The following is a 26739-nucleotide window of genomic DNA, read 5'->3' on the forward strand; positions in this document are numbered from 1 at the left end:
GCCAAGTGTTAGATAGGTTGTAGATCAATATAATGTTTTATATGTTGCTGGTGAAAGAACAAGTTAGTACCATCACTTTCCACCATTTTGACATGGTGTTGTGTGTGTGTGTGTGTGTTTAATTTTATTTATTTATTTGACAGAAATCACAAGTAGGCAGAGAGGCAGGCAGAGAGAGAGGGGAAGCAGGCTCCCTGCTGAGGAGAGAGCCTGATGCAGGGCTCGATCCCAGGTCCCTGAGATCATGACCTGAGCTGAAGGCAGAGGCTTTAACCCACTGAGTCACCCAGGCGCCCCTTGACATGGTGTTTTAATGCCAAACAATTTCATACCCTACAACCTAACAGTTCCATTCTTAGATTTATACTCCACTGCTCTACACATGCTAATATATGTAACCAGGAGATATGCACACAAATGTTAGGGGAAGATAGTATTCATAATAGTAAAAACTCTAAATAATCTAAGTCATCATAGCCAAGAGAATAGGTAAATAAATTATTGCATAGTCATATAATATTATAGAGCAATGAGAAATGAGTAAATGACAGCCATATACAACAGTATGAATGGATCTTAATAAGATTGTCTTGAGTCAGAAAAGTAAATGCCAGGGGCGCCAGGGGGTGAGAGGGTGTTAAAGAAAAATATATCCAATAACAAGAGAGTGTAAAATAGAATGAGATAGCAATTCAATGCATTATTATGAGGTCAATCCAAACAATAGCCAAAATGTACTAAGCTAGCCAGTACATCTTATTGTATAAACAAGGTTATTGGCTAGAAAATTTTCACCCATCAGATATAAATTGAAAATAAAAATATTATATAGACTGGGGATGAAATTCCATACTTAATACACTAACATTTATCCAAATGGTGTTAACATAAAACTAAGTTTGTAATGAACTCTGTTGAAACTCTCATTTACCTACACTGGTAACACAAGATAAGTTCCTTATCTTTTTTGTTGCTGCTTACCTGTATCCCCCGTGCCTGTGGTAATGTCTGGCATAGAGTTGGTGCTCCACAAATATTGCTGATTAGATAAAAGAATCAATACTTGTTGGCTGTGGAGGGAAATTATGTAGCAATGGTGATAAAAGATTATTGGAGGGGCACCTGGGTGGCTCAGTCAGGTAAGCATCCAACTCTTGATTTTGGCTCAGGTCATGATCTCAGGGTCCTGGGTTGGGAGATCCAGCCCTGTGTTAGGCTCTGTGATCAGTGTGGAGTCTGCTTGTCCCTTTCCCTCTGCTTCTCCCACCTCTCTCTCTCTCTTTCTCAAATAAATGCATAAATAAAATCTATAAAAAATAAAAAATAAAAGTTTATTGAACAATATTATAAGATAAAGTAGAACTGAAATTTAAATTTATGCTATGATTATATATGTTATCCCATATTTTCATTCTCAGCATAATACTTGGTGTCTAGTGATTTCCTTTATTTTATTTATTTGATTTTTTTTGTTGACATTATACTGAAATCTAAGATACACAAGAAAAGGAACCTAAACCTTTTCCTGTCTTGTTCACTATAATATCATAATGCCTGTAGCAGTGGCAAGCATACAGTAGGTGCTCAGCAAATATTTCTTGAATAATTGAAAGAATATGTGTACATAAGGACAAGGACAAGGAAGAAAACACACATAAACCTACACAGTGAAAAGAAATGATCTGCTTAAATGAAATTTTTGAACTTTTTGTTTGCTTTATTTAAATTGTTATTACAATAGTATGTGTGCCCAGAATAAAAAAAGAAATCCTGTTTATCCCACGTATCATATCATTATGAAGCATAGAGGCTACCCAAAATATTTTCTGCCCTAGAAACCGGAAAACTAAATGGTCTTGCATGAAAGTGCTTTATAATTTACACAAGTGTATTCTTGGTCTTTTTAGTAGATTTCATAATGAAATGAACTATGCAATTCCTCACATCTTCTGTCCTCCCCACTTGAAAACTTCATTTATCCTCAGACATCTCTCTATCATTCCTACCATGAAATAGCTTTAGAAATTGTGAAATCTAGGAAGGGACTCTAAAACCCAAACAAACAAAATTTTCCTCACCATGAAAACTCACTTATGCAAATAAGAATATCTTGTTTACTAGTTATAATTTTTTATCCATAAGCTTAAAGAAAAAAATTCCCTGCAGTGAGTTGCTCTATTTATAATCATACACAAAAACACATTTGGATCCAACAAGTTAATATTGATTGCTCACTCCCAAACTATTTTTGAAACATGTTTCTACTTGTTGGATTGGACTATAATGTGACATCCAATATTAGATGATGCATTTGGCAAGATTCATGACAGGCATTGGTAATGGGGTTTTTTTTCCTTCCAGTATGTTTATTTCAAGAGATTTATGAAATGTTCACAGACAGAAAAAGAATGATAATGGATGGATCCCTGGTGAAATAAACCCACTAGCAGTGTTTCTAAAGCTTTTCCTATTTGTGAGCACATTCTAATGGGATATTTGCTTTTACATGCATTTTGTGTAGCTCACATATATTTGGATGTCACTAGAAGATTCTGGGTGCATTGCATTTCTATCAAATTTATAAGTATGCATTTTAATATATTCTTTTCTTTTCATTTTATCAACTTTAGAATATTAGCATCTAATCCTAGTTCACCTTCCAAGTTTCCAACTGCCTGGAACAGAAATGTATATTTTACTTTAACCACCTGTGAAATGGGGATATCAACTCTGACCATCTAAATATCTCAAGTGTATAAGGCTAATAACATCCTGGATGTTCTCATCCTGACATTCAGGTGATCAGGCCATGGAGCAGAAAAGGGAAGCTTAATTTCTTTTCTCTTTGTTTTTCCCTGCCATCCATCTGGTCCAGTGAAGCCTAAAGCCACATTGAAATCAGTCAGTCTGGCTAAGTTAGAGGAGCAGAAAAATAAAATGATTCTCTATAGGCCCCTATGCCTCCAATTTGCCCCATTACCAAAATCAACAAGCTTATCATTACCTTACCACGTGTGCCCATGCACGTGCATGTGTGTGTGCACGCACACACACACACACACACCTGGGGCCTCATAGAACCTCTTAAAAACCTCACATAGGGTCTCTATTTTATTCTTTGACCATACATTCCTATTCTTCAAAATTTATGTACCCTTCTTCATAAATTTTGCAATTGTATTTTTTACCCTTTCCTTGGTCCTGGTTGGATCTTCTCAGGCTCTTGGTAGTTCTGCCTAATAATTTCATAGCAACACATTCTACTTTCCATAGGGAGAAGGGATGGAGAGGCTGGAGTTGAGGGGTTGAGAGTCAATTTCAGGGACATAGCAATGCCAGAACCTACGGCAATGTTGGGCCCTTCTCCTCTTTCAGGCTGTAGGATCATTCCAGTAGTCCTGCTGCTCCCTGTTGGCTAAGATGCTGAATCTCTAAACTCACCCCTCTTCCTCTCAAATTCTAAAATCTTATGTATCTCAGATCACTTCCCATTCTATGTTCTTCTTCTCCAAAACACTGTTCTCCAGTTCTGTTACCTAGTTCCTGATTAGGTGAACCACAAATTCAAGATTTCTTTCTCTAATTTTAAGTTCCATTTTCTGTTAAAGTACCAAATTCTGGGGGCTTCCTAGGTCTCTCCACAGCTAGCACACAAGACCTGCATATCCAAAGATCATGAGTATCATCTTTTTTTTCATGGTCAGGAAGAGCATGAGGGTCTCATCTATAGAATGAGGTGGTCATGGCAAGAACAAACAAGGTAGTTGATGCCAGCGTGTTCTTCCTGATGTAAGGGGTTGTGCTGGCCCAGTACATATTCACTCTGAAGAGGATCATGGGGCAGAAAACCAAGATCTTTGAGATTCCTGTATCCAAGTCCTGCTTGCTACCCATGCCATTATTCCAAGACAAAATCAGAGACAGAAGAACTCAGAATGTCTTAAGGAGGATTGGGTAACTGAGACAAGTCTCCGTAAATGTACATGTAGAAATGACACCCAAATTCCAAGAGAAGTTCAGCTTGCATCAGCTTACTATATAAGAATAACAAAAATTATCTGTGGTTTTATCGGAAAAGGAGCTTTTAAACTTCAGATAACCATGGATTTTGGTATGACACTAAGTAGATTTTCCTACAAAATGAAAAGATGCCCAACATATCATAATAGTTACTGACCACTGTAAATTGGTTACAAAAAAATGGTCAAGTTTTTCCAACTAAGGAAAAACGCTATGTTATCAAAATTGATTCTGTTTTTACCATAGGATTAAAATATCCCTTTGTGGTAGAAAGATGTGCTAAAGCACATAGTTTCCTTGTTGAATAAGCTTCACCCAATGCTAAATTTAAATAAATTATAGAAAAATCCAATGTTATGCTCCAGGAAAGATATAAAAATTTATTTGAGAAATTCTAGCAACACGGCATCCTGATATTAATATTTTCAGCTGATAATGATGATGTACTCAAGGAGGTTATCCATCAAGCTGGTGTTTATCATCCAAATGTCAAAGTAGTGTTTATTCATGGATTTTGATGAAAATGGAGTCTCAAAAGATTTAAAGAAGAATTAACTCATGTATTTAACAAACAGAATGGTGGTATGAAGAACGCAGAATATTTCAATCAATTAAAAGACATAAAAACATAATTCTGCTGAGAGACTCTCAAGGAGACTTAGAATGGAAGATCAAGTAGCCATTGTGGAGCACATTCTGAAAATTGGGTATCTTTGGATATCTGTCTTTGGATAGAGTGGATAGGCTTTTAGAAAAATATTATGTTAATGAAAGAGGAATCTTTAGAATTAGTAAAGTCTGTCTTACTGAGGATTCTATAAGTAAGTATTCTTCAGGAAGACCTCTTTCTTGTGGGAGCAATTGATATAAGAATAGCCCATCTCTTTGTCTTGTTGAAAGACTCTTATGTATAATACATTCTTGCTCTTGAAGTTTTTTTTCTTTATATTACCGAAATATTTTCAGACATGTTGAGTCCATCAACTGGAATCTCCTTTTTCTTCACCTCTCTCAACACACTCCCCACTATATTTTTTTAACAGAATAAAGACAAATCTTAAAACCAAACTAGAAAAATAACTCCCTGCTTTTCCAAAGTGGATTCTGTAGCTTAATTTTATCACACAGTTTCTGAGAAGTAGACGCCTAAAAAGGAAAATTTTTAAAATGGCCAAGTAATTTACAAAATTTTAAGTACTGCCATTTTTGTAATTTGGGTAGATCGTGCTGATGGTATCACCATCTCCTGAAATTGTGTTATGCTTGGTTATTTTGCCTGGGGAAAATTAATATTGAGTAGAAAAAATTGGCATTCTATATTGGGTGAAAAAACTGTTGGTACCCACATGTAACTGACCATTTCGTATCTGGGCGCCTGCCTAGCTCAGTTGGTAGAACATGTAACACTTGGTCTTGGGTTTAGAAGATCGAACCCCATATTGGGTGTAGAGATGAGCTAAAAATTAATTTATTTTCTGTATTTACTTGCTGATGAGATAAATATGATATGGAAAAAAATTGAATACCCAATTCCCTCAAAGGGATAGCATTTGTTCAACTACTTATATCTTAGCATAAATTAATTTATCACATCCTTTCTTGCAAACAGACTCTGAAAAGATAAAAAATAAAGGTATCAAGCCCTAAAAATTACAAGTTATGTAGAGGCACCATGTTGGGCAAAATATCTTGTAAGGTTATCCAGAACAAATTGCCTTCTTTGTAATTTTATCTAAATCCAGGCCTAGACCCAATTTCTTTTTAATTAGTTGTTGTTCTTTGTTATTCAAATCCCCACCATTAAGGCTTAGCCTTTAAAAATTGGCTTTTGAAAAAACATTAGTCCATCATCTCTTGACCTTGGTATTCTGTCTAGAACAGCACCAACAAAAAGTGGTCAAGATCACATGTTCAGGGTCAGATAATTATACTGAAAATAAGAACATCTCCCTGACCTAGTCAAATCAAAATAGCTGTGTGTAAAACTCCCCTTACCTCTGGGTGACCCTCGTCAATTAGCTATGACAAACTGTACTGTGAGCATGCCCTGGAAAGCATTGAGTTACACCACTCCTGAAGGGCCTGATAACATACCTTTGTCTGTAGCTGCAACTGCCATTGACATTTAGGGGAAAAACCAAGGAAAGAAAAGACTAAGGGATTTTTGGTTTTTTGGTTTTTTTTTTTTTTATGTTTGTTTTGGTTTGGTTTGGTTTGGTTTATTTGGTCTGGTCTTGACACACAAGAAAGCACTTAACTTGGAAAATCATACATGCTAATATTTTAAACAGATGAGCATAATGTTTTTCTACTGATTGCAACTGCGTGTAACTATAGCTATTTTACTTTATACTACATTATAAGCCTGTTATCAAATACAGAAATGCAGAGCCTGCCAAGAAGTGGAACTTTCTTGCCAGAGAGGGGGAACTAGACAAAATGAGTTGATAGATTTTACTCCAAAAGCTATAGGTACTGCCTGAATTTGCTACCATCCACTCAAGGGGAAGGTTTGCTTCTCTAATCCATCAAGATGACCCAGCACAGCAGCTAGTGATGCCTGTAACCAGAAGGGTCTGAAAATTCACAACAAATTCACAACAAGAATATCAACTTATCCACAAGTACACACTATTTTGTTCCCTCATGCATGTCCTACCAAGGTCTTCAAAGTCCCTTTGGCACCTTTGCTTGACTAAAGGCCACCATAACACACCTGGGCTTTCATTCTCTCCCATGTACTGGATGAACACAAGAATGGTTACGGCACACTCTCTGTGGCTGGGAAAACCTCTCCTAGTATTTTGTTTCTTTTCCTTCTTCCTGCTTCTAAGTAGCTATAATCAAAACCTTCCCTATTTGAGACATCAGAATTACAAGTTTTCCCTCAACTCCCACTTTATTTTGGGACATTCTAATGTGTGCTGCAGAATAGTTCAGTGATTTTTCTTTACATATTCATTAATAATCTTTTTTCATTTTATTATTTTATTATAAATTATTAGATTCAATTAAAGGTCAAGAAGAGGCTATAAAATAACTAGTCTTATACAGATTGACTCTTCTTTTTTTAATTTTTTAATTTTTTATTAACATATAATGTATTATTAGCCCCAGGGGTACAGGTCTGTGAATCTCCAGGTTCACACACTTCATAACACATCAGGTTGATTCTTCTAATACCTTCTTCCTTTAACAGCTTCATGGATGCCCAGTGAAACATATAGTTCATCCCCCTCAGGTGCAAATTCAACAAATCATGGTGAGTGATGGGGGGGAGATTTAGGGTCGGGAAGGTGTTGGCAGAGGTGGAAAAACAAGAACTGGTAAGAAACCAATCTCAGACAGGTATAAAAAGTGCAACTTGATGATGAAAATGACAATCAATAGAACCAAAAATTCTCCCTGCCAGAGTCACCCAAAGAAGCTAGTCAGAAACCAAGTCTTAGATATTTTTTTCTCTATTTTATTTCAAAATGAAATCTACAAAATAGCATTTCTTGGCTAATTAAATCCATTAAAATTGCATTTTAAATTTTAATTTTCCATTAGCAATTGAGATGATTTGTCAACATGGAATTGTCTACTAGAATGTTGCAAAGGAAGTTTTATTGACTTTATCAAACACATTACAGTGGGAGAAATGGTATTTCATTGGGAGAATACAGAAAGTTTCCATTTTTCTATGGGTCCAACATAAGACATTTTCCTATAATCATGTAAATTTCTCATGGAGATTCTTTAGCAAATATTGTTCTGTTATGTGTGCTGTATAGTTTCTCTTTTCCTCTTTAAACCTATAGAGAGTTTCACTTTTTTGGTAGTTGTTAGATTCTAAGGTCCAAGTCTTGATATAAATTGGTCCTTAGTAAACTTTATACATAGTACTTAGGAACATTTAGGCCATTAAAATTGAGCTTTTCCTTCACTAGTGAGATCCAATCATGATCTTACACCACTTGATTGGGTTGAGATGGCTGTTAGGATCAGTTCACATATTCCCTGTATATCCCTAGGTGGTGTCTTCACCAGCACAATCAGGACATTTTCAGAAGTTCCCACAACTACCAATGGATCTACTAAAAATATTCACATCCATATCACTGGTGAGTCATTTACTTTTTTCTCAATTTTGTGTTTTACTCACACAACAAATATTTGTTGGGTACCTACCATTTGCCAGGCACCGTACCAGTTGTTGGGTATACTCTATGAAAGAAGTAAATCTTTCTTGTCTTGTATACAAAGAGACCTTGAAAACGCTGACCTTCGTAAGATTATAATCTATTGAAGATGATATACATTAAGTAAAAAATCATATAATTAAAAATATTTGTGACAGATATACTGTGACATAATATAAGGTATTGTCAGAACATAACAGAAATATGTAATTTTAACTGGCAACAGGAAAGGATAAATATATCCTCTAAGGATATATTTAAATTAAAATCTGAAAAATGAATAAAAATTGGCCAGGCAAAAAGTGAGAAGCATTTTATCCTATGAAAATATATCTGAGACAAGAAAGATTGTTGCGGGGCGCCTGGGTGGCTCAGTGGGTTAAAGCCTCTGCTTTTGGCTCAGTTCATGATCCCAGGGTCCTGGGATCGAGCCCCACATTGGACTCTCTGCTCAACAGGAAGCCTGCCTCCCCCCTCCCTCTCTCTGCCTGCCTCTCTGCCTACTTATCATCTCTCTTTGTCAAATAAATAAATAAAATCTTAAAAAAAAAAAAAGAAAGATTGTTGGAACAAAGAATATTTCTGTAATTAAACTAATAAAATTTTATTGATGCTGAATATAATTTCTTGTTTTATATCATAAGAGATCAAGATCTTCCCAACCCAGATCTTGATTGTAAGTGCAGAGGCATTGTCAACTCACTTCAGAGGGTGTTCTCTTGACTGGTGAACACTCCACTTGAATTCTCAGCTTATTCTGTATCAGAGGTCATCCAGTCCTCAGATCATTGGAGCATCCTGCATACAACATCCCAGTAGAACAAACTGAAGTCCCACCGATGCCTTTCAGATATTGGTGCCTTAAAAAATTGCCTAGTTCAGAGATGGGGCGAGATGGAGCTCCGCTTCTCCACTGAGACATTCCTGAAGTCAGTGGTCTCATTTTCTGTGTGCGGTAGGGAGAAAAATTTTAAGCATTGGTTTAAAACATTTTGTTCTTTTATTTCTCTGAAACTGAGGGGTAAGATGTATATCGCACCATGTTACCAATGTAGAGCCTAGTAAATTTTGACTTGACTGAAACAGAACTTTGTGTAGTCTTGTTAATCATCTGTATGATTGTTTCTTTTATGATCACGATACTCTAGTCTTTCACAGTTCTACTGCTACCGTGAACTAGTGTGAACTAGTCACCTGCACATACAACATAGCATATGGGTATGTGTTGCAGGACTACATGGGCTTCCAGAGTAACCTAAGCATCTGCTTAGACTAGGCTGAGGTTGGGTGAGCATCAGGAAGACCCCAGGTCTCTGGATGTGTGTCATAAACATGACAACATCATGTTGCTGCAGTCCAAACTATGTTAAACATAGAGAAGATTTGGTAACTAATATTTTGAATCCATCTCTTTTGGCCTATGTGTTTTGAGACTTTGCTTTATAAAAAACACTATAATAAATATGAGGCAATTAGAGAAATTAAAAACCTAGTCTCCATCCACAAACAGTTCATAATCTAGATGAAACAATAAAAGAAAATGAAACCAAATCATTCTAATACAAAATCGACTTTTTGCCCAAATGATCTACATATTCTGAAAAGCTAAAGATCTATCCATAATGTATAAGGAATTTTACTGGGGTGCTGTTAGAAATAACAAAAGCCTGGAAACAATTTAACCCTTGAACATCAAGAGACTGAGTAAATAAACCATGATACGTCTATATATTGGGGAACTAGCCACTCATTTAATCAAAGAAGGTAAATATCTATGCATTTTCATGGAAAGTTATTCCAAGAGCATTTTTTTAATTATTTTTTTTTCCAAGAGCATATTTTTAAAAGAAAGACACAAGGGACAGAACAATATGTATTGCCCTCATTTCTAAGAAAAAGAGATATATATTCATGATACATATACATGTTTATATATATATGTATGTATATAAAATACATATATATGTATACATATATATGTATAAAATTTCTAGTGGGATACATAATTAACTATTAAAAGTTACTGCCTCCAATATGGATAACTGGCATCTGAAAGTTGTAGCTTTATATTTCTGTACTATTTGAATTTTTAACGTGATTGTAAAATGCTTTTCAAAAAGGAAAATATTAAGTATTGTGTAATTATAAACATTCCCTCTTATTCTCTGAAGTAGAATCAATCTTACTTCCTAAGAGAGTTAATTTTCTTAATTCTTTCTTGATGTTAGAAAAAAGGTAAAACAGTCCAGAATATGATATTTACATTGCCTCTGGTCTAAATCAACAATATTGGAAAGTCTTTGATTCACACAGTCTGACGTGGTCTACAAATGCTAGAAATGCAATGAATGAATTGAGTGTGGATATAATCAAGGGGTAAGAAAAATCAGTCTGCTTATCACCCACCAATATAATTCTGGCCAGACCTTTACTTTGGACCTCCTCCCTTTGCAGACCATAGAAAGAGCAAAATAACTGATTTTAGTTTTACCCCTTTTGTCACTTCTCTCCTTTCTATTGCCGAAATGCGTAGAAGGAGAGAGAAGGGAGGTGGTAGAAAGGATTTGGAAATCTCTATTCTGGATACTGTTCCCTGAGTGACATCCAAAGGAAAAGTCTTTGATGATGATCTTTTGAGCAACTACAATTCTGTGCATACTAACCAGGCCTTTTCAGTTTGGGATTTTCAGGGCATCAGAACGTTATGACGTTATAATGCTTTTTTCCTCCTCCTAATACATTAATATTCCATAAAGCATAGAATGACTCCTTAAAGAATAAGCAAAGCCAAAGCTAGGCCATTACTTCACATATAAGGTTTCCTTTACTGGAGTAAATTTGGAATACAGATTTAGAGCTTATCCCTTTTATTTTTCATTTTTACAAATTCATTGCCCATTATGTGCCAGGAATTGTCCAAGGCCTTGGGAAAATGAAAGAATAAAAAAAGATTCATTCTGGGACATTATAACAAGAAAGACATTCACATAAATAGTAACTGCAGACGTGCAAAAACGGAAGTGAGAACAAGGCATAGGTATGATCCCAGAGCATGACTGTGGTCAGTGAGGGCTGTTGGAGAAAACAAGTAGGAGAGAGGGTTCAAGTCATGCTGCTTTGAAATTGCCGAAGTTTGGCATGAAAGTTCATCTTCCGTTATGTTCTTTGCAGGTATTGTGGTTAGTAAACCTAAAGATGGAATGTCCTGGCCGGTGATTGTGGCAGCTTTGCTCTCTTTCTGCATAGCACTGTTTGGTCTCGGAGTGAGAAGGTGGTGCCAATACCAGAAGGAAATGTGAGTATAATCTTGAATCTGCAGGAACAGAGATAGTTTTTCAGTACAATATATTCACTCAGCACTTTGTTTTTTTTTTTTTAAAAAAACGATTTTATTTCTTTATTTGACAGAGAGAGAGAGCAAGCACAAGTAGGCAGAGTGCCAGGCAGAGGGAGAGGGCGAAGCAGGCTCCCTGCTGAGCAGGGAGACGGATGCGGGACTCAATCCCTCCTGCAATGCTAGGACTCTGGGATCATGACCTGAGCTGAAGGCAAATGCTTAATCAACTGAGTCACCCAGGTGTCCCTCACTCAGCACTTTAAATATCACTCGTATATGGCATTCTCATATAGAACTGAGGAAAAGAGGCTCAGAGAAGCTCCCCACCTTGCCCAGCACCACCCAGCTGGGATGAGTTGTGCAACTTCTTCCTTGGTGTCCCCTTCTCCCTGCTCAATCAGTGACACTCAGATGGAGCAAGTCAGTGGGCATGAAATGAGAATGGAGCCTTGCCTCACCTCAAACACTAAAACTGATTTTTCTTTTAATCTTCATTACTTTTTCATTTTCATGCATCTCTGAACTGCCTGGGCCCAGCTGGGCCCAGATGCTCAAGTGTGAAATTGAGTGAGAAAGGTAATTTTAAGAAACCCCAACTGCTTTCAGCAAAATGGGCTTTTACCATCCTTTTTCTTTTTTCCCAAGGACAAAAGAAAGTAAACAGTGGGTTACCCCTCTTTTGTCTTATTGAAATATCCTCCAAGAATCTTTTCCCTCCACACCGCCATCTGAAATGACATGTCAGATTAAGCTTCATTTTTCTGACTTGGCTCTTTTGGATCCAGAGTAGACCATGATTGGAGGAGATCCCTACAACATACAGAGCTGTTCTCCCACGCCTACTGCTACTGTCTAAAATGCCACTGTGCGGTATCTTCTACTTAAACTGTCCTTGAAGACTCTATATCCATGTGCGGCAAGTGTTTCCTGGTGAAAAACAAAACACTAAACCAGTAGTCTGAAATTCTGGACTCTTGTCCAAGGACTACACTTTGGCTACCGTATGACCTTGAGGGCTTCCTAATTTCCCTGAAACAACGAAGTGCAAATTTCTTAGAATTTTATCTACCTGTTGAAATATATTATCTGCATCAAAGCATCAGAAAAAAACAGGTAATAGGCATTAGGTATTTTTATTAAAAGAAGAAAGCAGGAATCTGAAATTTTGAATTGATTCTTTTTATTCTTCTGTAATCCAATATTTGTGTCATATAGAGATGAGAATCTCTCTCTCTCTCTCTCTCTCTGTCCTCCTTCTCCATGTCCCTGTCCTTCTCCATGTCCATTTCCATCTCTATCTCTATACCACAGCAAGGGGTTATGAATTTGAGTCAAGGACAGAAATCTGTCCACAGATGAATTTCTGTGTCTTGATATCAAGAGAGTTGGAGAATTTGTACAGCTACATCCCAAACTCAGATGTACGCCTAATGCATTTCAGACAAAGAGTTGTGCTAACATAGAACAGTACTTTTGATATAAAGGTGACTTTAAAATGTTCACTGATTGAAATGTAAGGGATTCTGACATTAACCACCCAGCATCAACCAATACAAGGCTTCCGTAGAGCCTTTCTTCCCATCTCAGCCCTATCCTCACAGTGCACAGTGACTGTGTGGGTGAAGGCGGGGGTAAGGTTGGCAAAGGGATTATTTGAAAACCTTCAGTCGTTAGTCCCAGAATTTAAAGATTTTGTCTCTGGAGGAGTATTTTAACCCACATAAGAGAAACACTTCTTCTATTAGGAGGCAGTTTCCATGGAGAATATGGGTTCTGGTCAAAAGACCAGAATCGCTTGTCTGGTTCTCTTTACCAAGTTGCTGAAGACCTCTGAGCCTCAGTAGAATGATGATAATAATGTCCAATCCCTAGATGCAAATTAAATAATGTTATGATAAAAATGCTTCACAAGCTATATAATACCTATAAATATTAATGCTATTATAACGTGGCTAATAAACAGAAGGAAGAATTCTGAGGGAACTGGTGGGGATGTCAATTTCTCTGTGTCCTATTTTCCTATTTCCTTGAATCACCACCTCACATTCCTAGCGCTGAAAGAGCAATGTTTTGTTCCTAGCATGGAAAGACCCCCGCCTTTCAAGCCGCCTCCACCTCCCGTCAACTACACTTGCATTCAAGAGTCCACGGGAAATGATCTGCCTTGTCACGAGATGGAGACTCTCTAAGAGCCGCATAGAACTGCCACATAGAACTCTGCTAGAATCCTGCGAGAAGCTGGATATTATGCTTTATTAACATAATTGCCCTCTAGCCAAGCCTTTACTGCAGCTGCAGTGGATGTCAGAAGTGAGTGACCTGTTTTCCCAGCAACTCAGCCCCTTTCATCTGCATGCCTGAAACTGAGCAAGAATGAGGCGAAGTCATGCTCATATGCCATGCGATCTGTAGGAATGTTCTTGCTTATGTAAGAAGTGCAAATGAGGCTGCTGTTATTAAAAAAGTACTTGCAGTGTTTTTATTTTTCATTTTAGTTCACTGACTGAGGTGACGACAATGGTTTCAAGCATATGTCCACGCCAGATCCTCTTCCATTTGGGCATCTGCCAACATTCTGAACTATTTGCCAAAAGTATGATCATCCCTGAGGTTTGTTGCATTCCCTAGGAAAATTACAAAAAGAAGAAAATGTAAAAGTTCTAGAAAGAGTGCCAAATAAGTGCAAGTTGTCCTCATACGGAAAATATTTTGCTTATTTTCACTAGAGGAAATCGTAATACCTTGCACAAGATGCCAGTCCCAGTCCCCCTTCCTCCCACCATATTCTGCCCAGGCGCCTGCCCCATGGATGGAGGAGGGATCAAAGGAAACCTGGCCAGCAACCAAGTAGCCTCGTAGATATAGGGAATACTTCATTGGCCTCTAAAATGATATGAACTAAGAGTGGTCTGGTCTCATCCTCAGCTTTACCTGTGTGTGGTGTGTGTGTGTGTGCACTTGCACACGTGTATGCATGTGTGCGTGCATAGGTACGTCAAACTATTACATGAGTAAACAGGTACCCTAACCCCAACCCAATTTATGCAAATCCTATTATTCTCTTTTTCTTCTGGGAACTCTTCTGTTCATCCAGTCTGCATGTTTTTATCTGTCTTGAGATAAATACAGGCTCAAATCATACTAGCCTTGTTGAATTAATCCTGTTCCTACCACTCTTTTATAAAATACTTCAGATAGAACATATAGGTAATGGAAAAGAAACCTAGCTAGCCATACCTGTTCTGTATTCAACAAGAGTTCCTGAGTGAGTAAATCATTGATGCTCCTTGTTCTTCTAAACCACCCAAACATCCTGCCCTAGGAGGGAGCAACAGATGTTGCTATCAGATATGATAGGCAAATGCTGTGTGGAACATTTAGTTCATTTGCAGTGTACTTATCCCTGACCGCATGTGAGAATAAATTGGAGAGTTTTTTTTAAACACCAGAGCTGTCCTACTCCAAAACAATAAAATCAGAATCCCTGTGGAGTAAGGCCAAGGCATTAGCACTTCCAGGTGATTTGAGAGTTCAGCCAAAGTTGAGAACTGCTGAACCAGTCAAGGTGCCTTCTCATTAATCAGAATCTTGGTTAGGTACTTATTTTTGGTGGTGACCAGCCTCTAATGTGTCCGTCATGATTCTTGCCTCTTACATAATCCCCACTGATACCAAATGCAGCTAACTTGTATAGCTGGCCAAGACTAGGGTAAGGCAAGGAAGACCCCTATGGTATAAAATTTAAGGAGATATTCAAATCCAGGGTCATGTACTTGTACAATCTTGTGAGTACCGGTTGCTGGCCCAGTATAACCGATAAGATATGCAGAAATCACCAGAGTGTGACTTCCAAGGCTAGGTCATAGGATACATGGTAGCTTCTGCATTGATCTCTCTTTGATCGGTCTCTCTGGAAAAAGCTGGTTGCCATGATGTGAGGATACTCAAGCAGCCCTGTGGAGAGGGTCCCCTGTCAAGGAACAAAATCCTATTGCTAACAAGTATCAACTAGCCAGCCATATGAGCGAGCCATCTTGGAAGTATGTCCTCCAGTCCCCACTCAAGCCTTTGGTTAACTGCATCTCAGCTGATCTTTTGACTGGGACCTCATGAGAGCCAGAACGACTCAGCTAACCTCTTCTGGTTTCCTGATCCACAGACACTGTGCAGGATAATAAATACTCATTACTTAACACCACTGTCTTTAGGTATAGCATGTTACACAGTAATGGATAACTAATACAGCCCAATGAACGGAAAAATAAACTAATGTTTGCCTGCCTTAATTACCCTCCATTCCTCATTAATTCTTGAGAAATAAATAAGACTAGCTTCATATTTGCCTTTGTCAAGAATAGTCACTTTTTTCTTTTTTTTTTTTTTGGATCCAGCAGAAGTTTTGTTTTAACTGAAGAACATACGGTTGGCTGACCAAATTAACTTTGCATTATATGTCTTTAAAAACATTAACATTTTGCCAGGATGGGCATTAGAGGTCCTATTACAAAAATGGAATTAAGACACTATGTGAATTTGAGTTGCCCAGCATCACATAATCAGAAGGGATTGAGCCAGAATGATGGAAATCCATCTCTGGTTTCCAGTCCATGGTGTGATCAACCTCCATTATATCATAATATTTCATTGCTTTGGTGTCTCTTTTTACTATAGACAAGAGATGTTTTGTGTACATTTAGGTAAATACTGATTTTTTTTTAATGCCCAAATTGTTGACAGAAAACAAAGAAAAGTAGCCCCTGAGGGTAGAATAGCCAAGAAAGTGTGAAAAAAAAAAAGACTAAGAAAAGTAAAAAGAGTAATTAAGACCAGACACTAAAAGAAGTTTAGAGAATCTGACCAAGGCCAGAGATAATGAAAGAGCATTGTCTCAGAAACTCAAAGCCAGCAAGAGGTTCTTGAAGGCAGCCCTCTAGGCACCCTGATTTAGGGGAGTTGGCTTTAACTTGCACTTGAAGATTGAATCTGCAGAAATACAGAAACTTTGTTCCCTGAGTTTTGATAACAGCTGTCATGGCTATGTCGACCACCCAAAGCCTGAGTGTCCAACAGAGACAGCTGAAATGGTGAGTGAAAGTTACCCCCGTGGGAGAAAAAGACATTAACTGGAGAAATGGGTTGATGTTGCAAGAAGAAACACAAGATGAGATGGTGAGAAAAGGGCATTTTATTTCCCAGCTTCTGCAAAGGGGCTTTCTTCCCTGGATTCTGTGATTACTTACAAGGCGGCATTCTGCAGCCAGGAAGCCATGACCAGAGAGAGAGCAGGAGATTATCACCTTGGGCAAGATCAGGGCCAGAGAACACCTTTGAAATGATTGAATACAATTTTTCTCCCCAACCGGCATCTCTATAGTTTTCTAACTTCTGTTACATTCTTTGCCTTCTCTGCTCACTCAGATTTCTCATGTCTGCTCAAAGGCTCTGCGAGATTGTGATTATATGGTGGCACACCGGGGAAATTAAAGGAGATGAGTAACATACCCAAGATCACAACGTAAAGAAGAGAACATGGAGGTGCCTGGATGGCTCAGTCAGTTAAGCTGCTGCCTTCAGCTCAGATCATGATCCAGGCTCCTCGGATGGAACCCCACATTGGGCTACCTGCTCAGTGGGGAGTCTGCTTCTCCCTCTGCTCCCCAGCCCCCTGCTCACTCTTTCTCAAATAAATAAATAAAATCTTAAAAAAAAAAGTTGATCTAAAAAATATCTAAGAACCACACCCTCCATACCCTCCTGAGTGTAGAGTTTAATGGGAGAGATAGACATTTAAACAAATAAATGCGTGTGAAAATAAAAGTATGTATAAAGAAGAGAAACAAATAAAGAAAAAGGTATCATTTCAGAGACAGAATGTAAGAAATATTTTCAGAAGGCTACAGAAAGGAGCCGCCAATAGAGACAAAGGCACTGAGACATATTAACCCGACTTGAAAATCTTACCTAAGAATTATGCATACTCAGAACACAAGAAGGGTTCAATAACAGAAAATCTCTTAATATTTTGCCATATAATTAGGGCTTAGGATGGAAAGCATACAATTAATCTTAAAAGATGAAGATGCTTAAAAGGTCTTTGGCAAAATCCAGTGCCCATTCCTAATAAAAACTCTTGAGAAAATGGTATATTGTCTTAACTATATATTTATACATAATATGTGTGTGCATATCTGTATCTATTTATATATAACATATATACATATGCTAGTGTAGTATATAGATATTATAACTAGTTATATATATATATACTATAGTACATATACACACATATATATATGTGCTATAATATACACTATAGTCATCGTACATACATACTGTAACTATTTCTACAAATGTAACTTTACCAATATATGTGTCCAGGGACACCTGGGTGGCTCAGTAGGTTAAGCATCTGCCTTCGCTTCAGGGGCTCAGGTCATGATCTCAGGGTCTGGGATCAAGATCATGACTGCTTTGGACTCCTTGCTCAGCAGGGAGCCTGCTTCTCCCTCTGCCTGCGGCTCCCCCTGCCTGCTGCTCCCCCTGTTTGTGCACAAGCACTCTCTCTCTGACAAATAAATAAATAAAACCTCTCTCTATATATATATATGTGTGTGTGTGTGTGTGTGTGTGTCCAGATACAATGAAAGCAAAGATGGATACATTTGACTACTTAAAAATAAAAGCAATTTGCATGGCAAAAAGGCAAAGTTAAAGGCAAATGATAAACTAGGTGAAAATACTCACAACGTGTATTACAGATAAAAGCTGATAAAGAACTTACAAAGAGGATAAATAAGCTTTCAAAACCTACGGAGGGAGACCTGGGGTGGCTCAGTCGGTTAAGTGTCTGCCTTTAGCTCAAGTCATAATCCTAGGGTCCTACGATCCAGCCCTACCCCGCGGTCCCTGCTCAGTGGGGAGCCTGGTTCTCCCTCTATCTGCTGCTCCCCCTGCTTATGTGCGCTCGCTCTCTCTCTCTCTCTGGCAAATAAAATCTCATAAAAAATAAAAATAAAAATAATTCTTAAAACACTTGAAAAAATTCAATCATTAATATTAAAAGAAATGCACATTAAAACTTCACTAAGACATCATTTCTTCCTCATCCACTTGTGAAGAATTTCAAACCTTTGACAATGTGCTCTGTTATCAAGGCTATGGGGAAACAGGTACCCTCATATGTTGTTGAAAGGAATGCAAGATGACACAATCACTATGAAGAGGAATTTGACAATATATAATAAAACTGCATATTACATTATCCTTTGACCTAGTAATTTCTCCTCAGGAATTTACCCTGAAGCTCTACCTCCAACACTATATGCACAAAGTTATTCTTGGCAGCATGATTTGTAATTGCCAAGTATTGAAAATTATCCAGATGTCCAAACATAGGAGATTGGTCGAATAAACTACAGTAAGTACAGCCGTCAAAATAGGAAATAGACTGTACAGCCGTCAAAATAGGAAAGAAAAAAGTCTCCATTGACTGGTATGGAGTGATTTCCAGGAGACAGTATTAAGAAGAAAAAGCAAAGCAAAGTACAAAGACTATATAATGTGCTACCAGTGTAAGATATAAAGAGAAATTATAAATATATATAATTGTATCTCATTGGTAATGTTAATTTTGATTATATACTTGAGTGTTGTACTGTAAGTCTATATACATACATGCCTATCTTTCCCAGATACGTCTTTTGAAAGGAACAAGGAGCAAAGATATTCCAGTAGCAGAGAGCACAGCTGGCTCATTAAGATAATTTGCCCTTAGTGAACCATGAGAGACTATGGACTCTGAAAAACAATCTGAGGGGTTTGAAGTGGCGGGGGGTGGGAGGTTGGGGTACCAGGTGGTGGGTATTATAGAGGGCACGGCTTGCATGGAGCACTGGGTATGGTGAAAAAATAATGAATACTGTTTTTCTGAAAATAAATAAATTGGGGGGGAAAAAAAAGATAATTTGCCCTTAATCTGATTAAGGGCAAAGATGATGTATTGTGAGACGAAGTATTTTGTTATGTCAGAAAATAATAACTTACTCCAAAAATGCTGGGGTTTACCAGAGGATGCAAGAGTCAGCTTGAAAGGACTCCTACTGGCTAAATCTGGGATAATTTGAGCACCAACCTAATTAAGTACACTAATGAATTAGAAACCTTTGAAAGAAAGCAGGAATTTGGGGCACTTGGGTGGCTCAAGTCGTTAAGGGTCTGCCTTAGGCTCAGGTGATGATCCCAAGGTCCTGGATCCAGTGTCACAGGGGGCTCCCTGGTGAGCAGAGAGTCTGCTTCTCCCTCTGCCCCTCCCCCCTTTCCTGCTCATGCTTTCTCTCTCTCTCTGTCTTTCTCTCTCTCAAAATTAAATAAATCTTAAAAAAAAAAAAAAGGCAGGAATATATGAGTCCTTACCAGAAATAAGTGCTCAAAATATAGGTAAGGTGAGACAGAGAAAAAGAGAAAGCAGAGGTGGGGGAGGAATTGTAGTAAAGATGGGATCAGGCTAAATTCATCAACACATGCTAGCTAAATCAACCAGGAAGTTTTGATGACAGTTAGGATATTTTCATGGTCTCTAAGGATCTGCCAGAAATATGCTTGTTGGTGACAAGGGAGGAAAATGACACGGTAATTATGTAGTGGAGAACAACTTGACCAAGTGATCAGTCGAAATGAACACCACTAGTGAGGAATAGATGAATAGATGAATACCCCCTCCGCCATCCCCCGCCAATGTCCTGCCAGGAAGGACACAATATCTTTGTGCAGTATTTAGGCAGAGAACAAATAAACTGAGTCCAATCATGAAGAGACATTGAATAAACACAAACTTTAAAAAGTGTCTTAAAGATAAAGAAAGGCTCTAAAAATATTCCAGATTAAAGGAAGCTAAAAGGACGTGACAATTAATGGCAAATATCTAACTCCAGACTGGATCCTTTTTACTGTAGGGGAAGAAAAGCTACAAAGAAAATCTGGCCAATCAGTTCTGACATTTGTCAGATCAGCTGACAAAACTGAAATATGGGCAGAAGACTAGATAAAAGTATTGGTAACTCGGCTATGGTTACGTAAAAGAATATTCCTATTCTTGGGAAATACAGGTGGAAGTACTTAGGGGTAAATGACCATGATATATATAACTTACTCTCAAATGGGTGTGAGTGTATATGCAATACACATATATTACATGCACATACACAAATACATAGAAAAACAGATGGTGGGGATATTAGCAACAGATGAATCTAGGTAAAAGGAGTATGTGGGGGTTTTTTCTGTTTTCATTTTTGCAATCATTTTTAATGTGTGAAATTATTTCCAAATAGAATTTTTTTTAAGTGCTTAAGTAAGATCCCAGTAAGTAATGCATAACTGACTCTAAACCAGCCCATTTTTTTTCAAACGAGCCTATTTTTTCAAACATTGCAACCCTTAGACCGTATGACAAGAGGCAAAGATCTGTTCGTTCAAGGGAGTTTCGTTTGTTCTCTGGGACTTACTTAATCTGAAAGTTCAGGAGAAAATAAATGAGGATTCATCATGCAAGCTGGCTGTTTTTGTTTCATTTCTGGGTCTTCTCCTGCCTTGGGTACTGGCTGGGATCCACCAAAACTTCAATCAATTTTTCCTTCTTAAGGAAATGAATAGAGCCCTTTGATTTTCCCAGAACTCCAGGGCAAGCTTTTCCTTTCACCATTAAACCATTTCATATCAAAGGAGACTAAGCTGTGTCCCTCCAGACATCACCCAAGAGAGAGACAGCTCCTCTGGCAGCAGTTTTTGTCGACACCCTACTGGAAGTCACGGAAACAGTGTATGCTTTACAGCAGGCCCTGCCTCCCCATTCAGCACTCAGGGCGGCAGCCCCTATGGGCTTCCCCAAGCAGGTGCTGGGGCTAGAAGGCTCAGCAATCACTTTTCCTTCCCCTCCTAGAGTACTTTGTCCATCTCCCCAAATTTTCAATAAATAGCTTGACCGGTATGTGTTTATTCAATAAACAGTGAATTTGAAGATACTCTTCTTATTTTCCTGAGACCAAACTTTTTCATTTGCTGGTTTTGCTTTAGTGTAATGTTTCAATGAAAATTTGCCTTTGAGGAAATGAGAGCCAAGGACTTCCTCTGTTGGACTGGAATGTCCTCAAGGGTGTCAGGTAGCTTTGTACACCTCAGCGCCCTGAGAGAGGGCGAGGCCTGGGACAAGTTAGCGCTCAAGTACTGTGTGAGTGAATGACAGGTGATGGCCAGGGAGGGCAGAGAGGGGAAAATGCCTCGTGGAACAAAGGGTTTAGCTGAGACAGGTGACAGTCTCTCACTCACCATGGTGAGCTGAGATTTTTTTTTTTTTCACTCAATCTGTGTCATAAATGAATACATCCCCTTGACATCTGTGTTCTTCAAAATCTTATTGTGGCAAGTCAGTCAGGTAAGGACCCAAATCTGGGTGGTTTGGCAGATGCCTTAGATTGAACTTGCCTTTGGGTCAGTGTCAAAGTTTCTCTCAGATTGGTAGAATCAGGTCTGTATCCGTGGGTGCTAAGAAAAGGCCAGGTCTTGGGAATGTGAAGACTAAGTAAACACAAACACCATGGTTGGGGGCAGGGGTGGTGGAGAGGGGAAATGAGGAGATGTTGGTCAAAAGGCACAAACTTCTTGTTGTAAGAGAAGTAAGTTCTGGGGACCTAGCAAATAGCATGGTGTAATGTATACTGTATTGTGGAAAGAACAGATCTTAAATGTTCTCACCAGAGCAACACCAAAAATGTAACTATGTGAGGTGAAGGCTGTGTTCACTAACCTTATTGTGATCCACATTTCCCAGGACATACATGTTCACAAATTGTTACATCATATACCTTAAACTTATACAATGTTATGTGTTAGTAATATCTCAGTAAACCTGGAAAACAAAGAACCCCACTTAGCCCACTGAGGAACCATGGTCTGAAAATTTTTTTTAAGATTTTATTTATTTACTTGACAGAGAAAGATCACTAGTAAGCAAAGAGGCAGGCAGAGAGAGGGGAGGGGGAAGCAGGCTCCCCGCTGAGCAGAGAGCCTGAAACAGACCTTGATCCCAGAACCCTGGGAACATGACCTGAGCCAAAGGCAGAGGCTTAACCCACTGAGCCCTCCTTTGGTCTGAAATTTTAAGAACAAGAACGGATCTCAGCGGGTCAAAGTTCTATGGGTCAGTTTTATGGGTGAAGTTTTTTTCCTGATCAAGTCAAGAGCAGAGAGTTAAGTCTTAGATGGGAGGTCTTTGGTCCTCTACTCTTCTTAAGTTGATAATCGAGTCTCTCATGGCAAGAAAAATTGGGCCCATGTCCCTGATTCACAACCAGGTGTTGCACCATTTTGCCCAAGGTTTGGAAAATGGGCACTGTTTCAAGTTTTGGCCTCAAATCCACCTGTAGTCTTGTACTTTGCTGAACCAGGTTGGAGACTAAACCAAGAGAGCTTCACTGTGTATAACTGGATTCATGGTGCATTTCTCTCAGACCTGAGACTTTCACATTAGGGAACATGAATGCCCAGGAATATGGATGTGCACCAGGAAGGACTCAAAGTCACGAGATAAACATAGCACCTCTAGAATCTCAACTTTATTCAAATTATATATACATATATAACAAAATTTGAATGAATTTTTTAAAAAAAATCAAACCATGCCACTTGAAAGAAACGCTATGATCAGTGCTGGCCATATGGGGCTCTGGAAAGTGTGCATTTATTCTTCTTCATGCCTGGGGCATCTCAGGAGGAGAGATTGAGAAGTTCTGCCCTAGGATTGCCCACACACACTAGTCCTACCACTGTGAGGGTGCTGGGAGCACAGAGAGGTAACTCCCATCCAAGCCATCTATACTCCTCATTCTGAGAACTTTTAGTAAGTGTTTCCTGAGCCTCGATTCCTGAGGTCCGAGCATCTCATCCTGGGTACTGAATGTGAGGAGGGTGTAGAGAATATTTTGAGCTGTCCCAAAGGTGAGATTGTGTGACAAATATAAAGTCTTTATTAGAAAACTTCCAAAAGCAGTGTCAAAGTTTTGCTGGTAGCAGTAAACTTTAAAATATCAGGTCCATATTTATATATAAGACATTCCATTAGACCCAGTTCCAGCAAAAGTAGTGGAAGATTTAAGTAAGAAAAGATAATAAAGAGGAGAGGAAAGAAAGGCCTAACTGTGAAAAGGTAAAAAGGATCTACAGCTAGAGGAGAGATGGGGGGGAAACAAGATGGGTCAAGAGACCATAAAACTCATCTAGAGTAATCTTCGAGCAAATGTTTCAAGCCCGCCTCTACCACATTACTGTCTTCTTGTTGCCAAACTTGGGTTGGATATTTGGACTCCTATCTTCCTCTATTGCATTCTGTTGCCTAACTCTGAGCCCTAGAACATTCATTTTTATACTTGGGTGAAACAAAGATGTGTGGGATAAACTTTGCTTTTTTTTTTCTTCTGCTACTGAGAGGAAGCGGAAGCTGTGGGCACTGAGAGATTGTTAAGACAAACCATGGCTTCCTCCACGAAGCAATACATGTGTCTGAGTTGAGAGGTTACCTGAAGACATGTCAACAGATCAGAATCCTTTGAAACCAAATCATCAAACTGCAGAGAAATATGCTAAGAGCTTTTGACTATAACCTACCATACACAGAGAGTTGCTAAGGGAAAAACACTAAAGACTCATTTTTTTTTTATTTACACTAAAATTGATTACCTTGTTTAAAAAAAAAAGAATGACTTTTATTGGTTGAAGTCAATTGACTTCAAGTTACGCCTCACATGTCCTTGGACTTTAGGAATATTCACAAGGGGTTTAGTTTTTTTATCCCATTTTTTTTTTAAATAAGCTTTACTCCCAGGGTGGGGCTTGAACTCAGGACCCTGAGGTCAGGAGTCACATGCTCTACCGCCCGGAGCCAGGCAGGGGCCCTATTTTTATCTTTAACCCATTTATCCTTACCTCCTTCTTGATGATAATGTATTGCAAATATTTTTCCTATTTGTATTTTTTTCATAATTTTAATAAATAAAATTCCGCTATTTGAAAAAAAATTGACTTGAAGTCAATTTCTCAAACTTGTGATTTTAGTAATAAAGTTGGCAGAGAATAATCATATCTGTTCTCAGTTACTCCGAGATAAGGAGATATTTACTCCTTAGACAATGTGTCATCATGCTGTTTCCAAATGATGTCTGCAACCCAAACACAGAGTCAGGCCATTAAAAAAGAATGCTTTCCTTTTTAAGATCGAATTTGCCCAATGAACAACGAATGTAGAGAAGTCATTCTAATTGTGACCGAAGGTCAAGTGTTTACTAATATACAGTAGTACACACAAGCTCTCCTCATAGCAGATGTCATTCTCGATTCCAGGAAACTTGGGGTGGGGTCAAATAAGGAGAACGGTTGGTTTTCCTGCCAGTTCAGCCAAGATCAAGAATTTCTGCCAAAACAATCTCCTCTAATTGCATAAATTTACACACAACATGGGTAAGAGTTGCTTACTTTGCCATTCTTCCTATTCCAACTTTTTATGAAAGAGAAATTGCTCGACATTTCAAAGTCCTATATAAATAAAACCTTTACGACATTAAAATCGCCTGGGGACCTTTTTAAAAAGATGGAATAGAAAGGTGTCAAATGTCCTACATAAATAAAACCTTTGCGACATTAAAATCGCCTGGGGACCTTTTTAAAAAGATGGAATAGAAAGGTGTCACCCCCAGGGGATTTAATTCATTAGGGTTGGAGTGTGACCAAGGAATCCATATTCTTGCATAAATTCCCCAGTGGTCTTACTGGTATCAGTGCTGGAGGAACATTTTTTTAGGGTAATTGAAACTGAAAGGAAATTTACTGTGTGCATGAAATGTACCTTTACCACCAGAAGGTGGCTCTATAACATATTAAATCAGGCATTCTGCCACTAGCTGACTAGCTGGAAAACTGGCCTCTGATTCTTTATTTTCTCTCAATTACTTTCTCGGAGATAAGGGAGGAGTGGAAAGGGGAGCAGAAGAAGATGCAAGGAGTGTGGATAGGAGGAATAAATGGGTATTAAACTAATTTTACGATCATCACTTGCTATTAGCTCCTCTCAAAATGATTGTAGAGACACCGTGTCATCGTTTAAGTACATTTTCTTCTAAATAAACTAAGAAAACCTGGATAAATAGAATAGACTCAGAGGCTCTCAGCATCTTCTGGAACCCCAAGCCTTTCCACCTGGGAGAAACAACCTTTGGCCAGCTCCTACCTGCCATCCTCTTTTGTCTCATTACCAGGATCCCCATTGAGAGCCATAAACTCCCTACAGGCAGGAGGTGATAAGCACATACCACCACTTCTTGTTTCTGCTGACTGCTCTCCTCCTCAATTCAGGGACACTCACCTGTGTGTCCGCAGGGCATTGGTCCTAGTGCCACGAAGTCCGGCTCCAGCCCTAATCAACTAAGTAACTGGATCCCCAGCTCCTGGTTCTGCCCTCCAAGTCTGTTCACAAGGCAGTGTTCTTGTTCCCTGCCTTTCCTTGCAGGCTCCTGAATGTCTCGAGTTCCTGCAATGATGTCACTCTTCCTGGAGGTAATTGCTGCTGCTGTCATCATGTCCCCAGAACCACCCATACTGGGGACATTTCTCCATCCTACTCCCATCCTTTTCGCCTAATTTTCTGGCTTAAATTGGGAAAAGAAGGTCAGAGATGACGAGGGATAAACTCTGCTGACGTGAGACACAAAACAAAGCAGGCTACATCCCACCGTGCGTCTGCCCGCCTCCTCATTTCCGTCCTTCACCCTCCCACACCCACCGGCCAGAAGGGGGAAAAACATTGTGAATGTGGAACTCAAAGCATCCTGTCGCTTCCTTCCCCTCTAGGCAATGTCCCCAGACCAAAAAAGTGCCTGGATTCTGATTCTCTCTGAGATCTGTTCCTTTCCCATCTAGCACATTGACTGGGAAGTAAGATAGCACCGGATCTTAGATTTGGGGGGCCAGAGACAGCCCTGGATGTACTGTCATTAAATTAGTGTGTTTCCCCTGTGGTTCTTAGGGTGTCTTCAATCAACTAAAATCCAGGCCATCTTGCCTCGCCAACCAGAAATGCCCAAATGGCAAGTTGTTTGGGGTGCTGGCTCTGGGACCTGACTACTCATTTATGACACAATTCCAAAGAACACGAGC

The 26739-nt window shown here is 38.8% G+C and overlaps 1 protein-coding gene, 1 long non-coding RNA gene and 1 pseudogene across 3 annotated transcripts in view; 2 read left to right on the top strand and 1 right to left on the bottom strand.

Moving 5' to 3' along the window:
- CD96 (CD96 molecule) overlaps positions 1 to 17035 on the top strand; it is a 93062-nt gene extending 76027 nt beyond the window's left edge. Inside the window, exons 11-15 of one of the 2 annotated variants that reach the window (XR_006384966.1) lie at positions 7220 to 7282; positions 8037 to 8126; positions 11376 to 11499; positions 13622 to 13851; positions 16960 to 17035. Coding sequence is in view for 1 of the 2 variants with exons in the window: in XM_044251362.1 (XP_044107297.1) it covers positions 7220 to 7282; positions 8037 to 8126; positions 11376 to 11499; positions 13622 to 13730 (386 nt within the window). In the remaining variant the exon portion in view is untranslated. Of the gene's footprint in view, positions 1 to 7219; positions 7283 to 8036; positions 8127 to 11375; positions 11500 to 13621; positions 13865 to 16959 lie in introns of those variants that run through there. The other variant, XM_044251362.1, reaches the window with a different exon arrangement.
- On the top strand, positions 3743 to 4841 carry LOC122908399 (annotated as a pseudogene).
- LOC122908494 lies at positions 11429 to 26276 on the bottom strand. The gene is made up of 3 exons (XR_006384967.1): positions 25949 to 26276; positions 14046 to 14165; positions 11429 to 11517 (listed from the first exon to the last, which is right to left on the bottom strand). It is a non-coding gene; the product is annotated as an uncharacterized LOC122908494 (long non-coding RNA).
- Positions 26277 to 26739: the final 463 nt, after the last annotated feature.

This window comes from Neovison vison, chromosome 6 (genome assembly GCF_020171115.1).
Source record: "Neovison vison isolate M4711 chromosome 6, ASM_NN_V1, whole genome shotgun sequence".
NCBI classification, from domain to species: Eukaryota; Metazoa; Chordata; class Mammalia; order Carnivora; family Mustelidae; genus Neogale; species Neogale vison.